The sequence below is a fragment of the Oncorhynchus keta genome, chromosome 16, assembly GCF_023373465.1.
Source record: "Oncorhynchus keta strain PuntledgeMale-10-30-2019 chromosome 16, Oket_V2, whole genome shotgun sequence".
NCBI classification, from domain to species: Eukaryota; Metazoa; Chordata; class Actinopteri; order Salmoniformes; family Salmonidae; genus Oncorhynchus; species Oncorhynchus keta.
In genome coordinates, this window is record NC_068436.1 from 5,892,479 (window position 1) to 5,916,130 (window position 23,652).

Sequence of the window (23,652 nt, forward strand, 5' to 3'; positions counted from 1 at the left end):
CCTACAGCATCCCATTGAAAAGGCGATGCCTAGCGTTGGGGTGAGTAGCTACAGGAAGTGTTATCGAATCCAATAGGCTACTCCAGTCAATATAGACACTGTTATATGGGATGATAATAATAGTGTTGGCTGTAGCGGAGTTGTCTTGGCGTCTCTCTCTCTCCGTCTGCTCGCTCCCATCTCTCTTTCATGTTCTTCCGCTGCTGCAACATTAAAGTACCATCTCCCTCGCATAGAAGTGTTCAGGTTTAAAACGTAGGTTTTTAAAAAACGAATATATTTCAAATATCCGGATATCAGACAAAAATGAATGTTACTGTTCGAATAGTAAAAGTATTTCAAACTCCCATCCCTACTTTCTGCATAGGTTGTTATATACCTATTTACCTGTTCAATTGTCATTTTAATTCATGAGGGACATTGATTATTTTAGAACTTTTATGCCGTAGGAGTTTAGTACAACTGCCACACTGGTGTATAGTATCATAACCCAATAATTAAAGCATGTTTAGTATTTTCTTTACTCTTTGCCTGGTTAAGTCAGTGTGCACCCTCCACAAAATACTGCTGACAGTTATTTTTTTAAATAATTATGATAAACGTGAGTTTAAAAATGAAGTTTGGTAATTACGTTAACATCTGAAAAAAAACAGGGCAAATATCAGGGACGTCTCTGAGGGATGGGTCTTTTCAAACTCCGAAACCATTTTCAGTTCAGCATTTAGCAGTCATGCATGACACAGCATAAAGTGGAAGTTTCAGCCAGTTCCACTGAAATGCATCTAGGGAGGTATCGACTGGGTGGTAATTCTTTCAAGCATTATCGTGTGTGTCAACAGCGTCAGTTTATTGTAGGCTATTTCGAAGATAACTGGGCTGATATTGTCAATAGACGTTCACTTTCGTTTTCGGCCTTGAGTCATAAGTCTTGAGTCGAAACTGCATTTATATTTGTTTGTAGGCGTGTTTTCTTTTATGCCCTCTATAAATACAGTTTCATTTAAGATTCATTTTCGTTTCCTGCTTTATTGATAATGATGATGATTAGTCTTTCTGTATGTCATATGGTTGGTTGCGGTCATATAAACCCATCATTGAGTCGGAAACATCGGCAGGTGCCTCTCCTTCAAGTGTTAGAATCTGTATGGACTAGTTTAAGAATAATACACAACAATGATTTCATGGGGAGAGGATAGTCGTAAAGGCTTTGGTTTAGTGAAGCCGAATGGTTTAGATACGACCAAAACGGATATTAGTTGCGTTAATTTGATACACCTTAAATCTAAAATTCAGGCTCTGTCCGCAGGTAACAGTGTGGTCGCGTTTATCAGAAATAATGGGAGACTAGTGTCTGTCGCACGGATTCAAGAGGACCAAGATGGGAGAAGATTCACAGGGAAACTGAGTAGGTCTAATCTCCTTAACAATCAATTTGTATAATATATTTTCTTGAGTTGCCCAATCATATGTGTTGTGTGCTTTAGAGAGTGTGACATGTAAGGAGAGGATTCGGGCTCTGAGTTGTGGAGATTCTCATGCTGTTTTACTGTCTGAAGAGGGTCGGGTTCTCTGCTTGGACAAAGCCAACATTCTCAGGTGGGTTCCATTCCATAATGATACATTTATATGTAGTTTACCTTAAGGAATTGTCACCCCCTCATTCAAATAGTTAAAGTATAAAAACAATTTGTCATTTAATTCAAACGGGCCAGCTAATCTTAGTCATCTTTCTTCTTTTTTTCCCCAGCCCATTGGGTAACCTATGTAACCGACAGGTAACTCAGGTTGCATGTGGAGACCAGCATTCAATTTTACTAACTCAGGGTAAATGACCATTAACACACCTCTAATCTCTGTTTCACAATGCGACTTAACCAAAACAGTTTAACCTTTCAAAACTGTAATTCTGTACAATGTTCTCATTGTATGGTTGCTTACTTCTGATTTCTGTTCAGATGGTCAGGTTTTCACATGGGGTCAGAACACCAGCGGTCAGCTGGGTTTGGGGTGGGGCGAGCCACGCGACATGTCCATGTCCCCCAAGCCCCTGAAGTCTCTATCAGGGATCCCCCTGGTTCAGATCACTGCAGGGGGAGAACACAGCTTCGCTCTGTCCCTTTCTGGAGCTGTGTTCGGCTGGGGCAAGAACACCGCCGGACAACTGGGACTAGGGGACACAACAAGTACAGTATACATTACACAATAGCATATGTGTTGACTCTTGTTAAATATATTTAAATAATCAAGGTCCAGACCGAAGACCATGAACAGTACATTATTTGAAACAGGTGTGTTAGTGTTGGGTTTAAACCAAAGTCTTCCCACTCAGTAGTTCTCTCAGGCTGCAGCTGGAGACCCCTGATTTATCTATTATCAACCACATTTTTTGGTGGTTGAAATGATGTTTTAAAAAATTAAGAAAAGTACAGAAATGTGCCTTTATCTGTCTAAAAACAATTTTAACCAGGATTAGAGAGCACAATGTGTTGTGTGTTTGAGGGTTATGTGTTGTAAATAAATCATTATAAACAATTATATATATAATAATAACAATAAATTGAACCCAATTTTCTGTAGACAGATGTGCTCCAGCTCATGTTGATTGCCTGAATCTGAAGAAGACTGTTTTGATTTCATGTGGAGGAGAACATACTGCCGTTCTGACAAAGGTTGTATATCTGTCTGACATAATTACACTTTTCCTATCATTTGAACTAAATGTTGTTTGGACCATACAATATGTCTACATTTTATGTGTATTTATTTAAATGGGTGTCTCAATGTTCGCTGCAGCCAGCGACTGGAACGAGCTGCAACAAACACTCAAACTGGACAGTTTTATCTCTTCATTCAAAGACTCAATCATGGACACTCTTACTGATAGTTGTGGCTGCGTTGCATGATGTATTGTTGTCTCTACCTTCTTGCCCTTTGTGATGTTGTCTGTGCCCAATAATGTTTGTGCCATTTTTTTGTGCTGCTACCATGTTGTGCTGCTACCATGCTGTTGTTGTGTTGCTACCGTGCTGTGTTGCTGCCATGCTATGTTGTTGTCTTAGGTCTCTCTTTATGTAGTGTTGTGTTGTCTCTCTTGTCGTGATGTGTTTTGTCCTATATTTTTATTTAATTCCTTTATATTTTTAATCCCAGACCCTGTCCCCGCGGGAGGCCTTTTGGTAGGGCGTCATTGTCAGCAAGAATTTGTTCTTAACTGACTTGACTAGTTAAATAATGTTGAAATAAAAAATAAACAAAACAATTGAAATGTTTTAGTTTCCTGGAAATTTGCATTGAAACATCCTCATTAACGTAGAGGAAAACACTATGATAACTGTCTGGGTTGATTTTGTTCTAGGGAGGTGTGGTGTTCACATTTGGCTCAGGCTGCCATGGACAGCTTGGACACAACTCTCTCCGAGATGAACTACGACCTCGAGTGGTGGGGCAACTTTGTGGATTAAAGGTGACCCAGATAGCCTGTGGAAGGTAGGTTACACTTATTAGACATGATCTGGAATTGACAAAATGTTGTGACACAACAAAAATGTATGTAGGACTGTTTTCATTTTAGCATAAGACCTTTTTAGGATTCATTGTTGATTTGAGAAATGTTTTCTCTGTCTGTTCAACCATATTAGACACCACACATTAGCATTTGTGGGGCCCTCCAATAAGATCTACTCATTTGGGCGCGGAGAGCAAGGGCAGCTGGGAAATGGAGTAAAGATTGATCAGTCTGTGCCCCTTCCAGTACAACTGCCAGGTAAAACATTCATTTATGGTATAACATTAGCCAGAGTACACGCATTTTCAGAACAGATCAAACTTGAATAAAAGTCCACTCAACAAAATGCTTATTTCAATACTCAACTAAAATAACATGAGGCAAAACATGAAATAACATTAACTTGATCATCAACTATTTTTGTCAACATTTCAAGACCAGATTGATGACCAGAAAATTGAACACATTTTTGCTGGAGGAAACCATTCCTTTGCGTTGTGCACTCTTGGTCAGGTATGGACACAATTTGGTTTGAAACAATGAGTTAGCAAAACAGGACATAGTTTGTCCTTTGTACTTAACATTTCTGTGATACGTTGCATCACATTGTCATCTTCCCAGGAGTCTGAAGAAAGGCCTAACAATCTCAGGTCAAGTGTGGGCAAAGTGACACAACAAGCTATAGATGAAGAAATCATTGACAAATGGAACTCGGAATGTGATTCAAAGTCTTGGAAAAAAGGACAGAAGTAAGTCTGATATAAGTAGCTATAATTTACCGTTGTTGTTATTTCCTTATTTTGTTTATGTACGGTCACATACTGAACTGAAAGATTACTCAAACTTGTAATTGCAGGGAAATCACAAAAATGTTTTCTTCTGCATCGTGTTTAAATGGGAGCTTTCTTGATAAAAGGTAACAGTATTTAATATTGGTTCAAATACATGATTGTCTTATGTTTGAAATATTACATTATCAAAGAATACTGATTTAAATATGGCAAAAATATTGACAATTATCTCTTGCTTTTATTAGTTGTGACAAACATTACCAAACCTCAACAAAACAGTCTGGCCTGGATTATTCACTCGTCCAAGGCGCATTCCGGAAGCTGGCGAAAAAGGACAAAGTTTTGACTGAGGTATTTTGTGAATATATTTATAAATTGATATGTAATCGATCCTATTCTGACATTTATTCTGACATGTATCTTGAACGAGGGACGATTCACACACCTCTTTCATTGCGCTAGGTTGAAGCTATTGTCCAGCACACACTACTTCCCTCCCTGTATGAGGAGCCCATTGGAGTGGAGGGCTTGAGGGTCTACCTGGTTCTCCCTGAGCTCCTGAGGGTCCTTCACAAACAGCACAGAAGGACAGATCTCACCGAAGCTGTTGCTGCTGCTATCCTCAGACTGCACCCTGAAAAGCTGCAGGTCCTCGGTAATGTTGCCCTCCATTTAAAATGTTTAAAGTGTGTCACCCCAAATTCAACTTATCAACAATAACGTAGTCGTAAATCTGTTTGTGCTGTAGACAACTTATTTTGTCCTTGTTCATTCGCTGTCTGGCAGATTTAGACTAGGCTAAATTTACAAAACCGTTGATAATTTTAATCGAGTGTGGTAGTGCTGGGCTAAAACAAAACGTGTGCACATTGGGGGTGCCCCTGGAATGATTGTGAAGTCGAGCAAATTCTATACCCCCACGAAATGGTTTGAGAAAGTAATCTGTGTTTTACCATGTCCTGTAGGTGACTGCTGGTCCTCATTGAAGCCGTCTGTCATGACCAAGCACATTGGGGTGTGGAAGAAGGCCCTGTCGGGGATTCTGAGGAGTGAACATATTCTACGCACTCGTGATACTGGGATCAAGCACCTGCTCCAGGTCCTCGGCCATCTCCACAGAGTCAGTGTCCATGCTTCCCTGCTCGTACTGTCAATCCATTTATAATGCTGTTTTCCCATTTTGACCAGTCAACTTCGAGGACCATTTTGGTGCCAGGGTGGCAGTTATTTCATTGCAACCTATTTAGAATCGATGAGGCCGTAACTGAGATTTGATTAAATAATATTTTGCTGACAAACATGGAAAATATTTAGCTAATATTTGCTAATAATAGTTTATTTATGTATTTTACTTTTCTATATTATTTCAAAGGCAAACCAGAAATCCGTAGAGACCCAGACTGTTCCAGACAGTACCTTTTGTATGGAGGAAGTTCACTTCAATAGCATATTTCTAGCGGAGGATGTAAAGCTTTGGCGTTTATGGTCAAAGCAGGTAAGAAAAGTTATTTTGTCTCAGTCACTGATTGCTAACAATGTTTGTAGCTGTCAGTCTTGAGGTGTTTTAATGTTCGTTGTTTGGGTCTTAGAAAGTGTCATGGCTGCATCTCAGTAGAGGCTTGAGATTTCCTCTACCTGAAATGGTCTGGAAAGAGAGAGTGAAGGAATCATTTTGTTTTCCTACTGGAGAATCTTTCTCACCTACTAAAGTTCCTTCTTATCACTGCAGATGAACATAATTAGACAAAGAAGCTCCTTAATTGAGATGCCTTGTATGTTTTCTTTTACATCACTTTCAGGATGTGGATCAGACACCTGCCATCTTTTGTTGTTACCCATTCTTGATGAATCTGCAGAGCAAGATACACGTTTTTAACATCAACGCCACACTCACAAAGGTAATGAAACTTGCTTCTCAATATATAGTATTATAAGATACAGCAGATACTATAAATCAAGGTGGCTAACCCCCTGCTAGAGACCAACTGACTGTGTATGCAGGCTTTTGCTCTTTCCCTGCTCAAACACACCTGGTTCTACTAATCAGCTGCTCACCAGGATCTTGATTAGCTGAATCAGGTGTGTTAGAACAGGGCTGGAGCAAACGCCTGCATTCCAAGTAGCTCTGGGGTGTTGACCATCACTACTGAAGAAACCAGACATATTTCTTAACCTTTTTGATGGAAGAAACTGGTTGAAATAATACCTGTCTTGTATACTAGATAAACACTAAGTTAATACTTAATATTGTACTGTATGCATTGCAGAATCCCCCTAACAATCCCCAAAGGACTGGCATGTGGCCTTATGACATGTTCCTCGTGGCGGCGCCTGCTCCGTTCTTTGAGCTGAGACTGAATAGAGCATCACTCATAGAAGACACTTTCCATCAACTGAGTGTAGCATATCACAGTACCTTCAAGAGGTCCCTTGTGGTAAGTCCATATTTTAACATTTAGGAATAGCTTTCCAATGATGAGATAATGTTTTGAACAGAGAAGGGCTATTCCAAAATGTGCTGCTTACATCTCTCAGGTGTATTTCGACGAGGACGCGAAGCTGACAGATGTCTACAAAAGGGACTTCTTCCTCCATTTGTTTGATAAGCTGTTGGTACCCGAGTCTGGGATGTTCATGTACAACGACACTAAGACACTGGCCTGGTTCCCTGCAAAGGTGAGGCACGTTTAGGGAAATCACACATGGATTATGAAGTTTTCTGCTCCTCAAAAAATGATTTTATTTCTATATCTATAATCATTGTAATTTCAAAAAGCTTCAAATATGCTGGTAGTGAAACACTGTAATAATATGTTCCTGGAGAGGATCTACTACTGTATTACTACTGTATTACTACTGTATTACTAGCCTACTACTGTAATCTAGAAACCACACTACCTTCCCTTTACTGTATATTAATCATTTTCCCCATGTTAACAACAGCATGTCTTGTACTTTCACTCATGGCTTATTTCTTGTCTCTTGTCCAACACATCCTCACTAACAGCCTAGAGTGGAGGAGAAGCGTTATTTCCTGTTTGGGGTTCTGTGTGGGATGGCCCTGTACAACAACAACATGGTGCACCTCCCCTTCCCCATGGCCTTCTTCAAGAAGCTGGTGAACATCAATCCCTCTTTAGAGGACCTGAGAGAGTTTAGCCCCATTGAAGCAGGGTAAGTTCAGACCATAATATATTGTTATCCCTTAGTCAGTAATGTATTACAGTACAGGCAGTTGTATTTGTTATAAGGACACCAAGGACAGATTAAGAAATTGCATCTCAAGGCATTTTATTGCATCTTAGAGGCAGGGCACTTGCTCTGTGAGGATAAGCAATTATTCATTATTTGGATAAATAGTTTTTCATTTATGAAAGCATCATGATTTATTGATTGCCGATTTATAATTGTCACATTTATTGTCACATATTATTTTCAATGCTTTTGAAGGAGTTTGCAGTACATCTTGGATTACCCTGATGATGACGTTGAAAACATGGACATGACTTTCTCAGTATGTATTGCATTCAAACAGTTTGGTCGATGAACAAATACAATGTAACATAATACAGATGCAGGATTTTAATTTGATCACTCTTTTGTTGCTGACAATTTTCCCACACTGCAAGAAATGCAAACTTGTAGTGTATTTTAAAGACTTCTAAAGTTAGGCATTTCCACTTTAAAATTACCCCTACAAAATAATGTCTATTAAATATAATTATGGGCTGTATCACATCAGACCGTGATTGGGAGTTCCATAGGGCGGCGCACAATTGGTCCAGCATTGTCCGGGTTTGGCCGGGGTAGGCCTTTGTAAAAAATATATATTTTATTTCACCGTTTATTTAACCAGGTAGGCCAGTTGAAAACAAGTTTTCATTTACAACTGCAACCTGGCCAAGATAAAGAAAATCAGTGCGACAAAAACAACAACACAGAGTTACACATGGGATAAACAAACATACAGTCAATAACACAATAGAAAATCTTTATACAGTGTGTGCAAATGAATTAAGGAGGTAAGGCAATAAATAGGACATATTGGCGAAGTAATTACAATTTAGCAATTAACACTAGAGTGATAGATGTGCAGATGAGGAGTTGCAAGTTTAAATACTGGTGTGCAAAAGAGCAGAAAAATACAAAAAACATATATGGGGATGAGGTAGGTAGTTGGTTGGATGGGCTATTTACAGATGGGCTGTGTCCAGCTGAAGCGATCGGTAAGCTGCTCTGACAGCTGATGCATGAAGTTAGTGAGGGAGATCAACTTCAGTGATTTTTGCATTTCGTACCAGTCATTGGCAGCACAGAACTGGAAGGAAAGGCATCCAAAGGAGGTTTTGGCTTTGGGGATGACCAGTGAAATATACCTGCTGGAGCGGGTGTTGCTATGGTTACCAATAAGCTGAGATAAGGCAGAGCTTTACCTAGCAAAGACCTATAGATGACCTGGAGCCAGTGGGTTTGGTGACGAGTATGTAGCGAAAACCAGCCAACGAGAGCATACAGGTCACAATGGTGGGTAGTATATGGGGCTTTGGTGACAAAACGGATGGCACTGTGATAGACTGCATCCAATTTGCTGAGGTGAGTGTTGGAGGCTATTTTGTAAATTACATCGACGAAGTCAAGGATCAGCAAGATAAATAAGAATTTGTTCTTAACTGACTTAGTTAAATAAACACAAATAATTCACTAAATAATTCACATTTTCTGTTGCTGCAGGATTTTGGCTCAATATAAGATCCTACATCTGTAGTTAATTGAAGTGAAGTGGTATGAATTACTGAACATAAGATAAATAGATTATTTCAGTGTGTATGTCTCCCGCATATCACTCCCATCTATTTGTCCATACCCTCAGTCTGCAGTGTTATCATTGTTCATTTACCTCACTTTTTTCATTACTCACTATTATAGGTGATGTGGGGTGATGTAGCGGTGGAACTTGATCCCAAAGAAACTGGAAAACCCGTCACAAGTGCCAACAAGTAAGATTATAGCAATATTTACAACTGACAAAATACAAGGTTTACAGTATGCCACGTTTTTCCATTGCTACAGCTGCCAGGATTGGGGTCAATTCCATTTCGGCAATATCATCTCACATTGAAATGTAAATGTATGAATGGAGAAATCATAATGGAATGTAAATGACGCTTCTCGTTCCTTGAAGTGACATCAACTGGAATTGACAGCAACCTATACTAGCTACAACTCAATGGATATCTGACTCTGTGTGTCATTCTTTTGACAGGAAGGAGTTTGTTGACACCTATGTGAACTACATCTTCAACCAGTCAGTAGAGGTGGTGTTTGAAGAGTTCAGGAAAGGCTTCTTCAAGGTGTGTGACAAGGACGTGGTGGAGTTCTTCCAGCCAGAGGAACTGAGGGGAGTGATGGTGGGGAAGGAGAATTTCGACTGGGAAACGCTGAAACAGGTCAGAACCATGTTTTGTTACTACATGACTGAAGCTCAATCCCAACTCTACCCCGAGTCAATTGTCTACATCTGAGAGCATTAGACAAGTTAAAAACATATAATATATGCAGAAATGTCACCTAGCCTATCAGAGGGCAAGATGGAGCCTTAAAAAAACAAGTGTCCTGGGGTTGATTTGGGATTCATGGTGAACATGTTCTGCAACCTGGCTAAAATGTTTTGATGCATTGATTTGAAAAGTAGTTTGAATGGTGTCAAGTGTCTATTGCTTCACCATATTAATTGAGGGCATTTCCCCCCTAGAACACTGTGTATGAAGGAGAGTACCATGCTGGGCATCCCAACATCGTCACATTCTGGGAGGTGTTTGAGGAACTGACAGAGGATCAAAAGAAAGCGTTCCTGTGTAAGTATGGAACGTTTTCATTGTAACAGATGAACCAGTAACGTAGGCGACTGAGAATAAAGTTATATTCTGTCATTCACTGCCCTCTCCATTTTACCACCTTTGCCCCTTCAGTGTTCCTGACTGGCTGTGATCGTGTGCCCATCCTGGGTATGAACCAGATCAGGATGAGGGTCCAACCCCTTCTCAACTCCTCCCAACAGCATTTCCCAGAGGCGCTGACCTGTCACTCTCTGTTGCAGCTGCCCATCTACCCCTCCAAAGAGACACTACAGAGCAGGCTTATAGAAGCTGTTGGCCACAACAGAGGCTTCTGGAATGAATAATGGGTGTATAATGTTGCTGCTGTATATAGTCCTCTCCTGTGTTCATCTTTTCATTGCTCCATAGTTGAGTTTTCAAATCCTAACTTGAGATCTGTGCGGTACTATGACATTATCATATTGCATTCACCTAATTTTATTAAAACATTTATAAATCAAAAAGTACAGCATGGTTTGTGCCTGCACATTAAACAACATTAACAGAAATGATAACAACCAAGATATAAGGAAATCCCAAAGTATTTGAAATAATCTAAATGTTAAAAGGAAGCATATCAGGTTTTCAGTTGAACACAAGAACTATTCATTTACAAGACCCACCAAATGGTTCATTACAGAAATCAATGAGAGCATAATATCCCTGCAGTTAGGTGGCACACAATAAGGCACAGATCATTTGACACATCCTTCTCAACCATGTTCCCCCAATTCACAATATAGGGCAGCATTGAACTCAAGACGCTCTATAGCGCAGCGCACTAGAAGATACTTTAAAGGTAATTTACACTTGAGCAGACATGCCAGTGTTTACCATGAATGTGATCTCAGTGAACATCGGGGACAAGGCCTTTAAAAGGCGTATTTTGGATTGCATCGTGCCCTGACATTACAAAAACTCCAGGCTCATGATTTGAGCACCACTGACCTCAACTTCTATTTAGAGTACTACTCAAGTTCATAGCACATCTAAATGACTCATTTTCCTTTGTGAACATGATTCCATTTCCAAAAAGACATACATACTGTACAAATGACGAATACTTAATTCCCTTTGAATAGAGATGTGAACAAAGTCGTATTGGGTTTTAAGACACTATATAGAGGTCATGTTAAAGGTACAGTCACCCGTGATTAAATTACAGACATTACTCTGATTTTCAAAAGATTAGTGAAAAATAGATCACTTCCAGATCAGTGGAGACTGCTGAGGGGAGGACGGCTCATAATAATGGGTGGAACGGAGTGTTTGTTGTATTTCATACCATTACGCTCCACCAATTACCACAAGCCCATCCTCCCCAATTAAGGTGCCACCAACCTCCTGTGTTCCAGATAAATACAGTAAGTATATTTTTGGATCAGCGATCATCATGAGAGCTTCTTTATGGAACAGCGCCCTCTGGTGTTTGTGGTCAGATTTAACAATGTCGTTCAGGAACGAGTTGTTGGTGAACTCCGCGGTACAGGGCCCGGGGGTGCATGGGTCCCCCTCCAGCTCCAGCGGTCACATTGTTGGGTGCGGGCGTGCTCAGGATGATAGCGGGCACGTACAAGGTTAACTGTGGGCCGCGAGCGTGCCAGTAGCGGCCCAGGTTGAAACCGTTGATCCACACCTGGCCCTAGTGATTAAAACAAAACAAAGGAAAATCATTCACAAAAAGGCTAGAAATAACGTACGTGTTCAGGATTCAGAAGTGTCAGGGACCATGAACAAATATACTGCACTAGGGTATATAAAACTAACGTGGTTCAGTAAACAGTGCTTATGTGATGAGTAACCTTGTCTGAGATCTGAAAAGGTGTGTCTAAGGCAAATGCCTCGGCTTTAGCTCGGAGGACTAACACACCAGTCTTGTCATCACACAGAAGTCACAGGTCAGTTATACTGACCAAAACTATAAACGTAACATGCAACAATTTCAACGATTTTACAGAGATAAAGTTCATATAAGGAAATATGTTTTTTTAATTAATTAGGCCCTAATCTATGTATTTCAGATGACTGGGAATAAAGATATACATCTGTTGGTAAAAAAGTATGGACGTGGATCAGAAAACCAAACATTATCTAGTGTGACCACCATTTGCATCATGTTCACAACTTTGACATCAGCAAACCGCTCGCCCACACACCATACATGTGATCTGCAGTTGTGAGGCAGGTTGGACATACTGCCAGATTCTCTAAAACGACGTTGGAGGAGGCTTATGGTAGAAATATGAACATTCAATTATCTGGCAACAGCTTTGGTGGACATTCCAGCAGTCAGCATGCCAATTGTATGCTCCCTCAAAATTTGAGACATCTGTGGCATTGTGTTGTGTGACAAAACTGCACATTTTAGTGTCCCCAGCACGCTGTTTAATCAGCTTCTTGATATGCCACACCTGTCAGGTGGATGGATTATCTTGGCAAAGAAGAAATGCTCACAAACAGGGATGTAAATAAATTTGTGCACAATATTTGAGAGAAATTAGCTTTTTGTGTGTATGGAACATTTCTGGGATCATTTATTTCAGGTCATGAAACATTGGACCAACACTTTGCATGTTGCGTTTCAGTGGAGGCTGCTGAGGGGAGGACAGCTCATAACAATGGAATGGAATGGCATCAAACACATGGAAACCATGTGTTTGATGTATTTCATACCACTCCACTAACTCCGCTCCAGACATTAGCATGGGCCCGTCCTCCTCAATTATGGTGTCACCAACCTCCTGTGTTGCATTTATATTTTTGTTCAGAAATAGATGAGATGGTTAAGAAGCTAAGGTTGTTCTACAGAAACAGATTGTTCCTTTCTCTAAGCAGTGAGAAGCAGATTATTCAGTCAACCTTTTTATCTGTTCTTGATTATGGTGACATTAGTTATCAGATGCTGCTACTCTTAAACCTTTGGATGCCATCTACCATAGTGCCCTTCGTTTGTTACAGATGACAGTTTTGAGACTCATCACTGCATCCTGTATCAAAAGGTTCATGTGTATATATATATTAGTTTGGGTAAAAAGTATAAATGTATGTTGTATATACAGGGCACATTTGCAAAAGAGACCTCGGTCTTGATATGTCTTCCCTGTTAAAAGGTACTAAAATAAAAATATAATAAAAGTTTGGGTTGGCATTGGGCCAAGTGGAGATTCACCAAACCTTACAATGGTTTTGGTGTTTTATCATGGTACAATAAATCGAAATATAATGATCAAAGATACAAAGTCAGACTCTGGAAGTTGGACAGGTAAGAATTGTGTAACAATGGCACTGCATTGATCAACAATGATGCATTACATATTTTACCAAACCGATTTTTTTTTTTTATCAGAGTAGATGGGAATGAAATAGAATCGACTGAGTTGTTCGACTGAGTCCTGAACCACTACATCTCTATGACATTTATGTCTGCAACTGACCGTGGCCCCTTTGTCTCCTTCCCAGTTTATGCACTTTATAGACCACTAGAGGGTACCGCGACCAAAGAAATCTCCACCGACAGTATTGCTGCCTTCATCAGATCTCTTTTGACATAAAAATACCAACAGGTTCATCAACAGCATGTAAAAAAAATGGTTCTGTAATATGTCGATGTACACATTTCCTATTTTCACAAAACAAGCTTTATTGGGTTATAGATTCATAGCAACAAGCATTCACAAAGACGTGGTTGCACAACTCTGTGTGACCAAGCAAACAAACATACGCTTTACGAATAATTACCACAAAGGATACGTTTTGAATTTGTAATACATTTTAACCACAAATTTGATCAATAGGATAATATTTATGGTCAGGGATTTGTTTAAAATATTGATGTAGCCTAAATTAGGGGTTTTCAAACCTCTTCTCAGGGACCCCCAGCCATTTCTTGTATTTGAACTTCTCCACAGTTAGCACACCTGACTCAACTAATAATCAAGCCGTTGAATGGGTGAATCAGGTGAGCTAAATTGTGAAACATCTGGCCACTGGCCTACATCAATATAATCTAACGGTTCAAAAATGTACAGCAGGCCTATACTAAATAGTAACAACAAACGTAAGAGCCTAAGCATTAATTCAAAATCCAAAACAATCATACCAGATATATTAGACAGGTCCACATCTATATTGGACTAACAACCATTAAAAATGTTGAAATTGTTGTCAACATTCAGTAGCCCTCTAAGCTCAGTCTCAAGGACTGTTACAGAGTTATACTCTGTAACAACACTGTGATCTGTGTTAGGACCCAAGGCACCTCCAGACTTGAGAGGTTTGTCATTGTTGTCGGTGCAGCAGTAGGCATTCCAGTAGTGACTCGGAACATTGACTCGCTTGTTCTGGTCTACCCACATGCTGCTTGGGACCACCCCAGTCACCACATACATCTTACTACAGCCTTCACTCAAAACTTCCTTCAGCTTCTTCTCGTACTGGTTCCACGGCCCTTTGTTCATCTTCCCATCTTGCGGAGCTACGTTGGTATGGGTCATGGTGGCTTTGGAGGCATCTTCTTTATGGTGTCCTGCGGGGTTTAGGTGCCCGCGGTCATATGAGCCAAAGTTGTCATCGAGAGCCTGACTCCAGCCCAGCTTGTAGTTCTGTCGGTATTGTGGAGAGCGTTCACTGCAGCCAATGTTTTGGTTGTATTTCTTGATCTCAAGCAATGATCCTTTCTTATCCATTTGCTGTGGTGGTAGGTCAGGATGCACAAGCTGAAAAATACAAACATTTACAAATTAGCCACTCCACTTCAAGCTTTGTGGTAGCAGTCAAATACAACTCATTATTATATTACTGGTATTTAGTCTGAAATTACAGTGTATGAAATACTACCTTCTAGTGCTTATTGCATAATTACAATCACTTTTTAACCTGCTCTACAGCGAATGTCCTTTTCTACTGTAAATACTTGAACTACACTAATGTGTTGCATCATTATGTAGTTGTAGGACATTGAAAAGCTGATAATGAAAATGAAATATGCAAACCTGTGGTTCATAATAAACTATGGACCCCTCTCTGCCAGGGACCCCTTCGATATCCATTTCATAGGCAGAGTACAGAGGGATCCTCCTGCCACGGTCATACAGAGTGGCAAAGTAATAGTGGTTACCGTTTCTCTGACAAATGTATGCAGGAGAGGCAGCATTGTAAGCAGAGAGACATTTCTCGGGATTCTGTAAGTCCTCTGGGTTGGGCTCGAGTGGAGTGGGGAGAGCTATATTCAGACCGGACACTGGCGTATTTCTGAAGAAAGAATCTTTGCAGTTGGCGAAATTTGGAGCCACTTCCCCTCTGGCCCCCAACAAAGAGAGCAGACAGAGGGACAAGAGGGACAGAGTCACCATGCTGTGCCCTTGTGGAGAAAAACATCACAGATTAATCTATATTGCAATGTTACCTTTACATTATGACTGTTTAAGGTCACAATTAGTCACTAGAATCATCTCAAATCAGGTTATGAAAACCACCCAAGTTCCTGAAACATTATAGTTCCTGTTTACTGTAGTTTCCCACCATCTAGAGGTTGACTTCCTGCTTCTCATTTCTGGTCAAAGGTTGCTAAATGATCATGTTGCTGTAAGGTTATTAATGCTATAATCATATACAGTCCAAACATATTGTTCATTTGTCAGAAGACACTTTAGGAAATCTAATCAAGTCAAATTGTATTAGTCAAATTCACCCAAATACAAAAAGTTCACCTTACAGTGAAATGCTTACGAGCCCCTAACCGATAGTGCAGTTTAAAAAAATACAGATAAGAATAGCAGTATATTTCCTTAAGTGCATTTCTTGATTGCATGACACATTAGTATTGTTTCTTGCCTCTAGCCTATTTCATTTCCTTGTTATGAAATAGTTTTTGCTGTGCTCGATACAGAGAACCTTGCGTAATTGCATCGATTTTCAAAATAACCATAAGAAATTGAATATCCAAATAATTTGTTAGATTTTCAATCTCACCTTGTGAACTTGTTTAACAGTCCTTTGAACTGTCTCACTCCCTCAGAGGTCTGTAGTTTCAGAGTAAACACTTCCTGTTACTCTCTAGATACTGTACATAATCTCTCTCTCTCTCTTTCTCTCTCTCTCTCTCTCTCACACTCACACACACTTTTTCTTGCAATCTAGATCCATAATCATTATGCCTAATTCTATGTCATAAATATCTATATTTTTCTGCTAGGGATGTGCACGGTTATCGAATATCCGAATGGACGTTAGTATTCGATTACTTGTTTTAATATACATTTTTTTAAGACAAATATGTATATGTATATGACTATTTTAACCCTGAAAAGGCTTTTTCTGAATTAAATAAAAATATCCATGTGACATTGTTACATACCCAGTTATGCCATGACATTCCAAATGATTAATTTATTTTCACTCTTTTATGTAGTTTTTATGAAGTGAACGTGCGCCCCATAGAAAGACCAGTAGCCAACCAGTAGCCAACCAGAAGCCTTCAGGTGGAAATAAAAGTTCAGGAAATGAGAAGGTGTAGGCTACAACGAGCAACCAAGACTGTTGTTTTATCTGAATTGGTTTGGAGAGAAAGCGGATCCTGTGGCCTCAATTACAGTACCTTCAGAATTGTTCACACCCTTTGACCTTTTCCAAATGTTGTTGTGTTACAGCCTGAATTTAAAATGCATTACATTTAGATTTTTGGTCACTGGCCTACACACAATAACCCTAACATCAAAGTTGAAATGTGTTTTTTATATATATAAATTAATACAAAATGTCAAATATTCAAACCCTTTGTTATGGGTATAAGTTCAGAGGTAAAAATGTACTAGTCCTGCATGCGGTCGCTTTACTACAGCCTCAAGCTCATTACCATAACGCAACGTTAGCGATTTCTAAAAATCGCAAATGAAATGAAATAAATATGCCTGCTCTCAAGCTTATCCTTTTCTTAACAATCCCGTCGTCTCAGAATTTCAAAATATGCTTTAGAACCAGAGAAAATCAATAATTTGTGTAAGAGTGGTGATAGCTAGCTTAGCATTTAGCGTTAGCATTTAGCACGCAACATATTCACAAAACCAGCAAAGGGATCAAATAAAATAATTTACCTTTGAAGAACTTCAGATGTTTCAATGAGGAGACTCAGTTACATAGCAGATGTCCAGTTTTTCCTGAAAGATTCTTGTGTAGGACACAACGTTCCGTTTTGTTACTATGCATTTGGCTACCGAAACTAACCGAAAATTCAGTCACCTACACGTCAAACTTTTTTCCGAATTAACTCCATAATATCGACTGAAACATGGAAAACGTTGTTGAATCAAACCTCAAGGTGCGCACCAATTTCCACGCAGACACCGTGCGGGACACTTGGCAATTGTAGTCTCTTATGGTCAATCTTCCAATGATATGCCTACAAATACGTCACAATGCTGCAGACACCTTGGGGAAACGATAGAAAGTGTCCGTTCATTCCTGTTGCATTCACAGCCATATAAGGCGATCATGGAAAACGTAGCTTCAGAAATCCTGTTCATTTCCTGGGCGCTCAAACATCTTGGTTTTGCCTGAAGCTTTTGTTCAACGGCACTCACAGTGAAAATCTTTGCAGTTCTGGAAACGTCAGTGTCTTCTTTCCAAAACTATCAATCCAAGCATAGTCGAGCATCTTTTCGTGACAAAATATTGCGCTTAAAACGGGCACGTATTTTTATCCAAAAATGAAATAATGCCCCTAGTGGACTAACAGGTTAACAAGTCACATAATAAGTTGCATGAACTCACGCTGTGTGCAATAAGAGTGTTTAACATGACTTTTGAATGACTACCTCATCTCTGTATCCCACACATACAATTATCTGTAGGGTCCCTCAGTCGAGCAGGGAATTTCAAACACAGATTCAACCACAAAGACCAGGGAGGTTTTCCAATGCAAAAAAAGGCACCTGTTGGTAGATGGGTAAAAATAAAAAGAAGCGGATAATGAATATCCCTTTGACCATTGTGAAGTTATTAATTACATGCACCCAGTCACTACAAAGATACAGGTGTCCTTCCTGACTCAGTTGCAGCAGAGGTAGGAAACCACTGAACGATTTCACCACGAGGCCAATGGTAAATTTAAATAGTTACATATTTTAATGGATGTGATAGGAGGAAACTGAGGATGAATCAACAATATTGCAGGTCCTCCACAATACTAACCTAATTGACAGAGTGAAAAGCAAGAAGCCTGTACAGCAATTACATTATTGTCCTGAACACAAAGTGTTATGTTTGGGGAAAATCCAATACAACACATTACCAAGTACCAAGCTCCATATTTTAAAGTTGTGGCTGCATCATGCTATGGGTATGCTTGTAAACATTAAGGACTGGTGAGTTTTTCACAGGCAAAATCCTAGAGGTAAACCCGGTTCCGTCTGCTTTCCACCAGACACTGGGAGATGAATTCACATTTCAGCAGAACAATAAGCAAGGCCTGGAGTTGCTTACCAAGAAGACAGTGAATATTCCTGAGTGGCTGAGTTACAGTTTTGACTTAAATCTACTTGAAAATGTAAGACAAAACCTTAAAATGGTTGTCTAGCAATGATCATCAATCAGTTTGACAGAGTTCAAAAATAATAATGGGCAAATGTTGCACAATCCAGGTGTGGAAAACACTCAGAGACTTACCCAGAAAGACTCACAGGTGTAATCGCTGCCAGAGGTGATTCTATAAAGTATAGACTCAGGGGTGTGAATATTTATGTAAAATAAACATTTCTGTGTTTAATTTTCTTTAAATTTGCAATAAAAATGTAAAAACATGTTTTCACTTTGTCATTATGGGGTATTGTGTGTAGATGAGTGAAATAAACAAATATTGAATACATTTTTTTAGATTCAGGCAATAACACAACAAAATGTGGAATAAGTATGAATACTTTCTGAAGGAAATTGAAGCCTAGCCTGAATCCGACTAGAAGTTCAATACATTCTCTCTCTAATCGGAACGCGGCTCGGCAATGATCAGGACAACGCGGAGTCGACGAGACATATGGCTCGGGAAACGTCGCTCAATCCAGTGATGGGATACTGCGGTGTACTCCTAATTATCCCAACGGACACATCTAGAATATTTAAATACTGCTAGTTTTTAATGACTAGTATTTTCGTCAGCATGTTACAGCGAATGCTATAGCAGCCCATTGGATTCTAGCGTTGGGGTGAGTAGCTACAGGAAGTGTTGTCGAATCCAATAGAATAGTTTACTCCAGTCAAGACAGGCACTGTTGTATGGGATGATAATAAATAACATTGTTGCTGCTGCAAGTTAGATATCTATGGGGGTGATAAGGGACATTTATACGTCTAGGTAACCGTACCACCTGACATGACATGATACCAGCACCCTACTAACATCTGCGTGACTCCTGCGTTACGTGTCTGATTTACATGACATGACTACCAACGACTTACTAAGGTCTGCGTGACGTCTGCATCACGTGTTAATGAAAGTCATAATGTGCATAGTTTATATTTACATGAATTCAATCTCAACCATAAATGTTAGAAACGTACAATGTATCGACTGGGTGGTAATGTTTCAAGAATTGGCATGTGTGTCAAATTAGTCAGTATATTGTAGGTTATTTCCTAGATAACTGGGCTGCTTTTGTCAGTAGATGTTTAATATTCGGCCTTGCGTCAACAAGTAGCCTAATCCAAACTGTAAATTATGTTTTTAGGCTGTTTTCTTTTATGCCCTCAATAAATACCCTTGCAGTTTATGTATTAGACCCACAGGGCTACTTTATAAACATCCCTATGACGACCTAGATTTCTGTTTGTGAAATTCATTCAAGGTTCATTTTCGTTTCCTGATTGGTTGATGATGATGATGATGATGATGATTAGTCTTTCTGTATGTCATATGGTTGGTTGTGGTCATATAAACCCTTCATTGAGTCGGACACATCGGCAGGTGCCTCTTCTTCAAGTGTTAGAATCTGTATGGACTAGTTTAAGAATAATACACAACAATGATTTCATGGGGAGAGGATAGTCGTAATGGCTTTGGTTTAGTGAAGCCGAATGGTTTAGATACGACCAAAACGTATATTAGTTGAGTTAATTTGATACACCTTAAATCTAAAAATTCAGGGTCTGTCCGCAGGTAACATTGTGGTCACGTTCATCAGAAATAATGGGAGACTAGTGTCCAACTCTAATCGTATTAATCTGTTCATTTTATATATATATTTTCTATCAGGGTCTATCAGGGAAAAGATTCATTTATGGTATAACATTAGCCAGAGTACACGCATTTTCAGAACAGATCGATCTTGAATAAACGTCAACTCAACAAAATGCTTATTTCAATACTCAACTAAAATAACAGGAAGTAAAGCATGAAATAACCGTAACTTGATCATCAACTATTTTTGTCAACATTTTAGACCAGAAAATTGAACACATTTTTGCTGGAGGAAACCATTCCTTTACATTGTGCACTCTTGGTCAGGTATGGACACAATTTGGGTTTGAAACATTTTGTTAGCAAAAGAGGACATAGTTTGTCCTTTGTACTTAACATTTCTGTGATACGTTGCATCACATTGTCATCTTCCCAGGAGTCTGAAGAAAGGTCAATCTCAGGTCAAGTGACACAACAAGTATTAGATTAAGAAATCATTGACAAATGGATCTCAGAATGTGATTCAAAATCATGGAAAATTTACAGAAGTTAGTATGATAGTTACTTAAATAATTTACCGTTGTTGTTATTTCCTTATTTTGTTTATGTACGGTCACATACTGAACTGAAAGATTACTCAAACTTGTATTTGCAGGAAATCACAAAAATGTTTTCTTCTGCATCATGTTTAAATGGGAGCTTTAAATGGGAGATTTGCTGCTATCCTCAGACTGCACCCCAACAAGCTGCAGGTCCTCGGTAATGTTGCCCTCCATTTAAAATGTTTAAAGTGTGTCACCCCAAATTCAACTAATCAACAATAACGTAGTCGTAAATCTGTTTGTGCTGTAGACAACTTATTTTGTCCTTGTTCATTCGCTGTCTGGCAGATTTAGACTAGGCAAAACCAGTGATTATTTTTATTGAGTGTGGTATTCCTGGGCTAAAACTAAATGTGTACACTGTTGTGTTGCCCCTGGAATGATTGTGAAGTAGACCACATTCTATACCCCCACAAAATTGTTTGAGAAAGTAATCTGTGTGTTACCATGTCCTGTAGGTGACTGCTGGTCCGCATTGAAGCCCTCTCTCATGACCAAGCACATTGGGGTGTGGAAGAAGGCCCTGTCTGTGATTTTGACAAGGAAACATATTCTACGCACCTGTGACCCAAGGATCAAACACCACACAATTTTCCCCCCGATGTTCACAACATGGACAGCTATTTATTTATGATACACATTGAATTGCACATTTCCATTCAGTGCGCAATTAATGAAGTAGCTGTCTAACCCCGGGGTCTCAAGCGAAGCTGGGCGCCATTTCACAGGAACAACTGCCTTATAGTCGCACGCAGCTAGCTGTTAGGATGTTACTCCATCTCCTCTTTTCCGTGGATGGATTCCAATAGCTTCTTGAGAGCTTTAGGCTCTGTGGCCGCTCACAGCCTTGATCTCTCTGGCCTCCAGACCTGCATCAGAGAGCTGCTGGATGTTAGTCGTCTTGATGCAGTGGTTGGTAATTGTTAGGGTTGTGTAAATTCAAATCTGGTATCAGGATAAATATAACAATGAGTCACCGATTTTATACTATGTATTTTTTATTAGCTAGGTAATAAATGGCAAATGCAACTTTCGTATATACGGGCTCACTGTATTTTTTATTAGCTAAGTAATAAATGGCAAATGCAACTTTCGTATATACGGGCTCACTGTAATACCACACAGGGCAGAACAGAGAACTGACAAGACGTATGTAAAACAGTATTCTTTATACTGTGATAGACAGTTCCAACACGTCTGTTGGCCTATCACAGTAGAGACTGGGCGTGGTTTAAACTTGCTCAGCCTATTGCAGGCACTCAGGCGGGTCCCCGCCTCTTGGCGCTTTTTGATAGATGTAACTTGCTTGTGAAGAACATCCAGGCTCTCATGCTCCATACCGTTATCTCGCACCTGGCTCCTGTTATCTAACAAAAGACCTCTTGTTCTCGCAACACCCTGCTCTGAATGTGCCCAACTCATTGAACAGTTCCTGTCTTCATGCTACTTTACCATCATGAGAAAGGCCCATGGCCTTGAAACTTTTAACAATGTTTCAAGTCAGCTATGTTGCATAACACATACATACATCCACACAAGTCAACAGCAGATAATATTCAATCATATATATGGTAATGGATATAATGTAAAATACAGGATCCAACATATACCTACGGGATGTGCCGGACTCCTACAGAGAGAGAGCGAGCAATTAATAATAGCAATATGACAATGATTCTATTAATGTTTATTCTATTCATATGACTGTATAGCAGCCTAGCTATTTGAACAACATGTTATACCTTGCACAGACGGAGCAGCATGGATGAAAGGGTGTTGAGTCCCATTGGCTCTGTGGTATACCACAACGTTGTCGTTGGATAGCTTTCGTCTGGTTAACAATGGGAATTCCAAATCACCCTCTTCATAAAACTATATATGATATAAATGTCACCTATCAGAGGGCAAGATGGAGCCTATTAGACAAGTGTCCTGGGGTTGATTTGGGATTCATGGTGAACATGTTCTGCAACCTAGCTAAAATGTTTTGATACATTGATTTGACAAATGGTTTGAATGGTGTCAAGAGTCTATTGCTTCACCATATTAATTGAGGGCATTTCCCCCCTAGAACACTGTGTATTTAGGAGAGTACCATGCTGGGCATCCCAACATCATCACATTCTGGGAGGTGTTTGAGGAACTGACAGAGGATCAAAAGAAAGCCTTCCTGTGTACGTATGGAACGTTTTCATTGTAACAGATGAACCAATAACGTAGGCTACTGAGAATAAAGTTCTATTCTGTCATTCACTGCCCTCTCCCTTTTACCACCTTTGCCCTTTGATAGTGCCCTTCATTTGGTTACAGATGACAGTTGAGACTCATTTACATTTACATTTACATTTAAGTCATTTAGCAGACGCTCTTATCCAGAGCGACTTACAAATTGGTGCATACGCCTTATGACATCCAGTGGAACAGCCACTTGCATCTAAATCTTTATTTTGGGGGGGTGAGAAGGATTACTTACCCTTACTTACCCTATCCTAGGTATTCCTTGAAGAGGTGGGGTTTCAGGTGTCTCCGGAAGGTGGTGATTGACTCCGCTGTCCTGGCGTCGTGAGGGAGTTTGTTCCACCATTGGGGGCCAGAGCAGCGAACAGTTTTGACTGGGCTGAGCGGGAACTGTACTTCCTCAGTGGTAGGGAGGCGAGCAGGCCAGAGGTGGATGAACGCAGTGCCCTTGTTTGGGTGTAGGGCCTGATCAGAG

At 39.8% G+C, this 23,652-nt stretch overlaps 2 protein-coding genes and 1 long non-coding RNA gene across 9 annotated transcripts; 2 read left to right on the plus strand and 1 right to left on the minus strand.

Moving 5' to 3' along the window:
• Positions 1 to 703: 703 nt before the first annotated feature.
• Positions 704 to 23,236, plus strand: LOC118395407 (probable E3 ubiquitin-protein ligase HERC3). 5 transcript variants are annotated; one of them, XM_035789196.2, is made up of 24 exons: positions 704 to 804; positions 1,307 to 1,405; positions 1,485 to 1,596; positions 1,748 to 1,824; positions 1,956 to 2,183; positions 2,578 to 2,669; positions 3,356 to 3,486; positions 3,639 to 3,763; positions 3,942 to 4,018; positions 4,127 to 4,254; positions 4,362 to 4,421; positions 4,542 to 4,647; positions 4,759 to 4,951; positions 5,262 to 5,416; positions 5,669 to 5,791; positions 6,096 to 6,194; positions 6,564 to 6,731; positions 6,832 to 6,972; positions 7,304 to 7,470; positions 7,747 to 7,810; positions 9,223 to 9,293; positions 9,560 to 9,743; positions 10,049 to 10,151; positions 10,266 to 10,636. In XM_035789196.2, the coding sequence occupies exons 1-24, from the start codon at positions 735 to 737 to the stop codon at positions 10,475 to 10,477; spliced, it is 2,985 nt and encodes a 994-aa protein (XP_035645089.1). In that variant the 5' UTR covers positions 704 to 734; the 3' UTR covers positions 10,478 to 10,636. The 5 variants fall into 5 exon arrangements, with proteins under 5 accessions (XP_035645089.1, XP_035645091.1, XP_035645088.1 ...); XM_035789195.2 differs by lacking the exon at positions 704 to 804 and adding an exon at positions 836 to 1,142; XM_035789197.2 differs by lacking the exon at positions 704 to 804 and adding an exon at positions 836 to 1,115.
• LOC118395412 (endonuclease domain-containing 1 protein-like) lies at positions 13,788 to 17,414 on the minus strand. Of its 2 annotated transcripts, none has more exons than XM_035789212.2 (3): positions 17,264 to 17,414; positions 15,164 to 15,531; positions 13,788 to 14,887 (listed from the first exon to the last, which is right to left on the minus strand). In XM_035789212.2, exons 2-3 carry the CDS (start codon positions 15,521 to 15,523, stop codon positions 14,306 to 14,308), a joined length of 942 nt encoding a protein of 313 aa, XP_035645105.1. In that variant the 5' UTR covers positions 15,524 to 15,531; positions 17,264 to 17,414; the 3' UTR covers positions 13,788 to 14,305. The 2 variants fall into 2 exon arrangements, with proteins under 2 accessions (XP_035645105.1, XP_052320533.1); XM_052464573.1 differs by lacking the exon at positions 17,264 to 17,414 and adding an exon at positions 16,142 to 16,272.
• LOC118395414 (uncharacterized) lies at positions 16,411 to 21,978 on the plus strand. Of its 2 annotated transcripts, XR_004827958.2 has the most exons (4): positions 16,411 to 16,763; positions 19,174 to 19,366; positions 20,993 to 21,096; positions 21,398 to 21,978. It is a non-coding gene; the product is annotated as an uncharacterized LOC118395414 (long non-coding RNA). The 2 variants fall into 2 exon arrangements; XR_004827957.2 differs by lacking the exon at positions 16,411 to 16,763 and having other exon boundaries at positions 17,472 to 19,366.
• Positions 23,237 to 23,652: the final 416 nt, after the last annotated feature.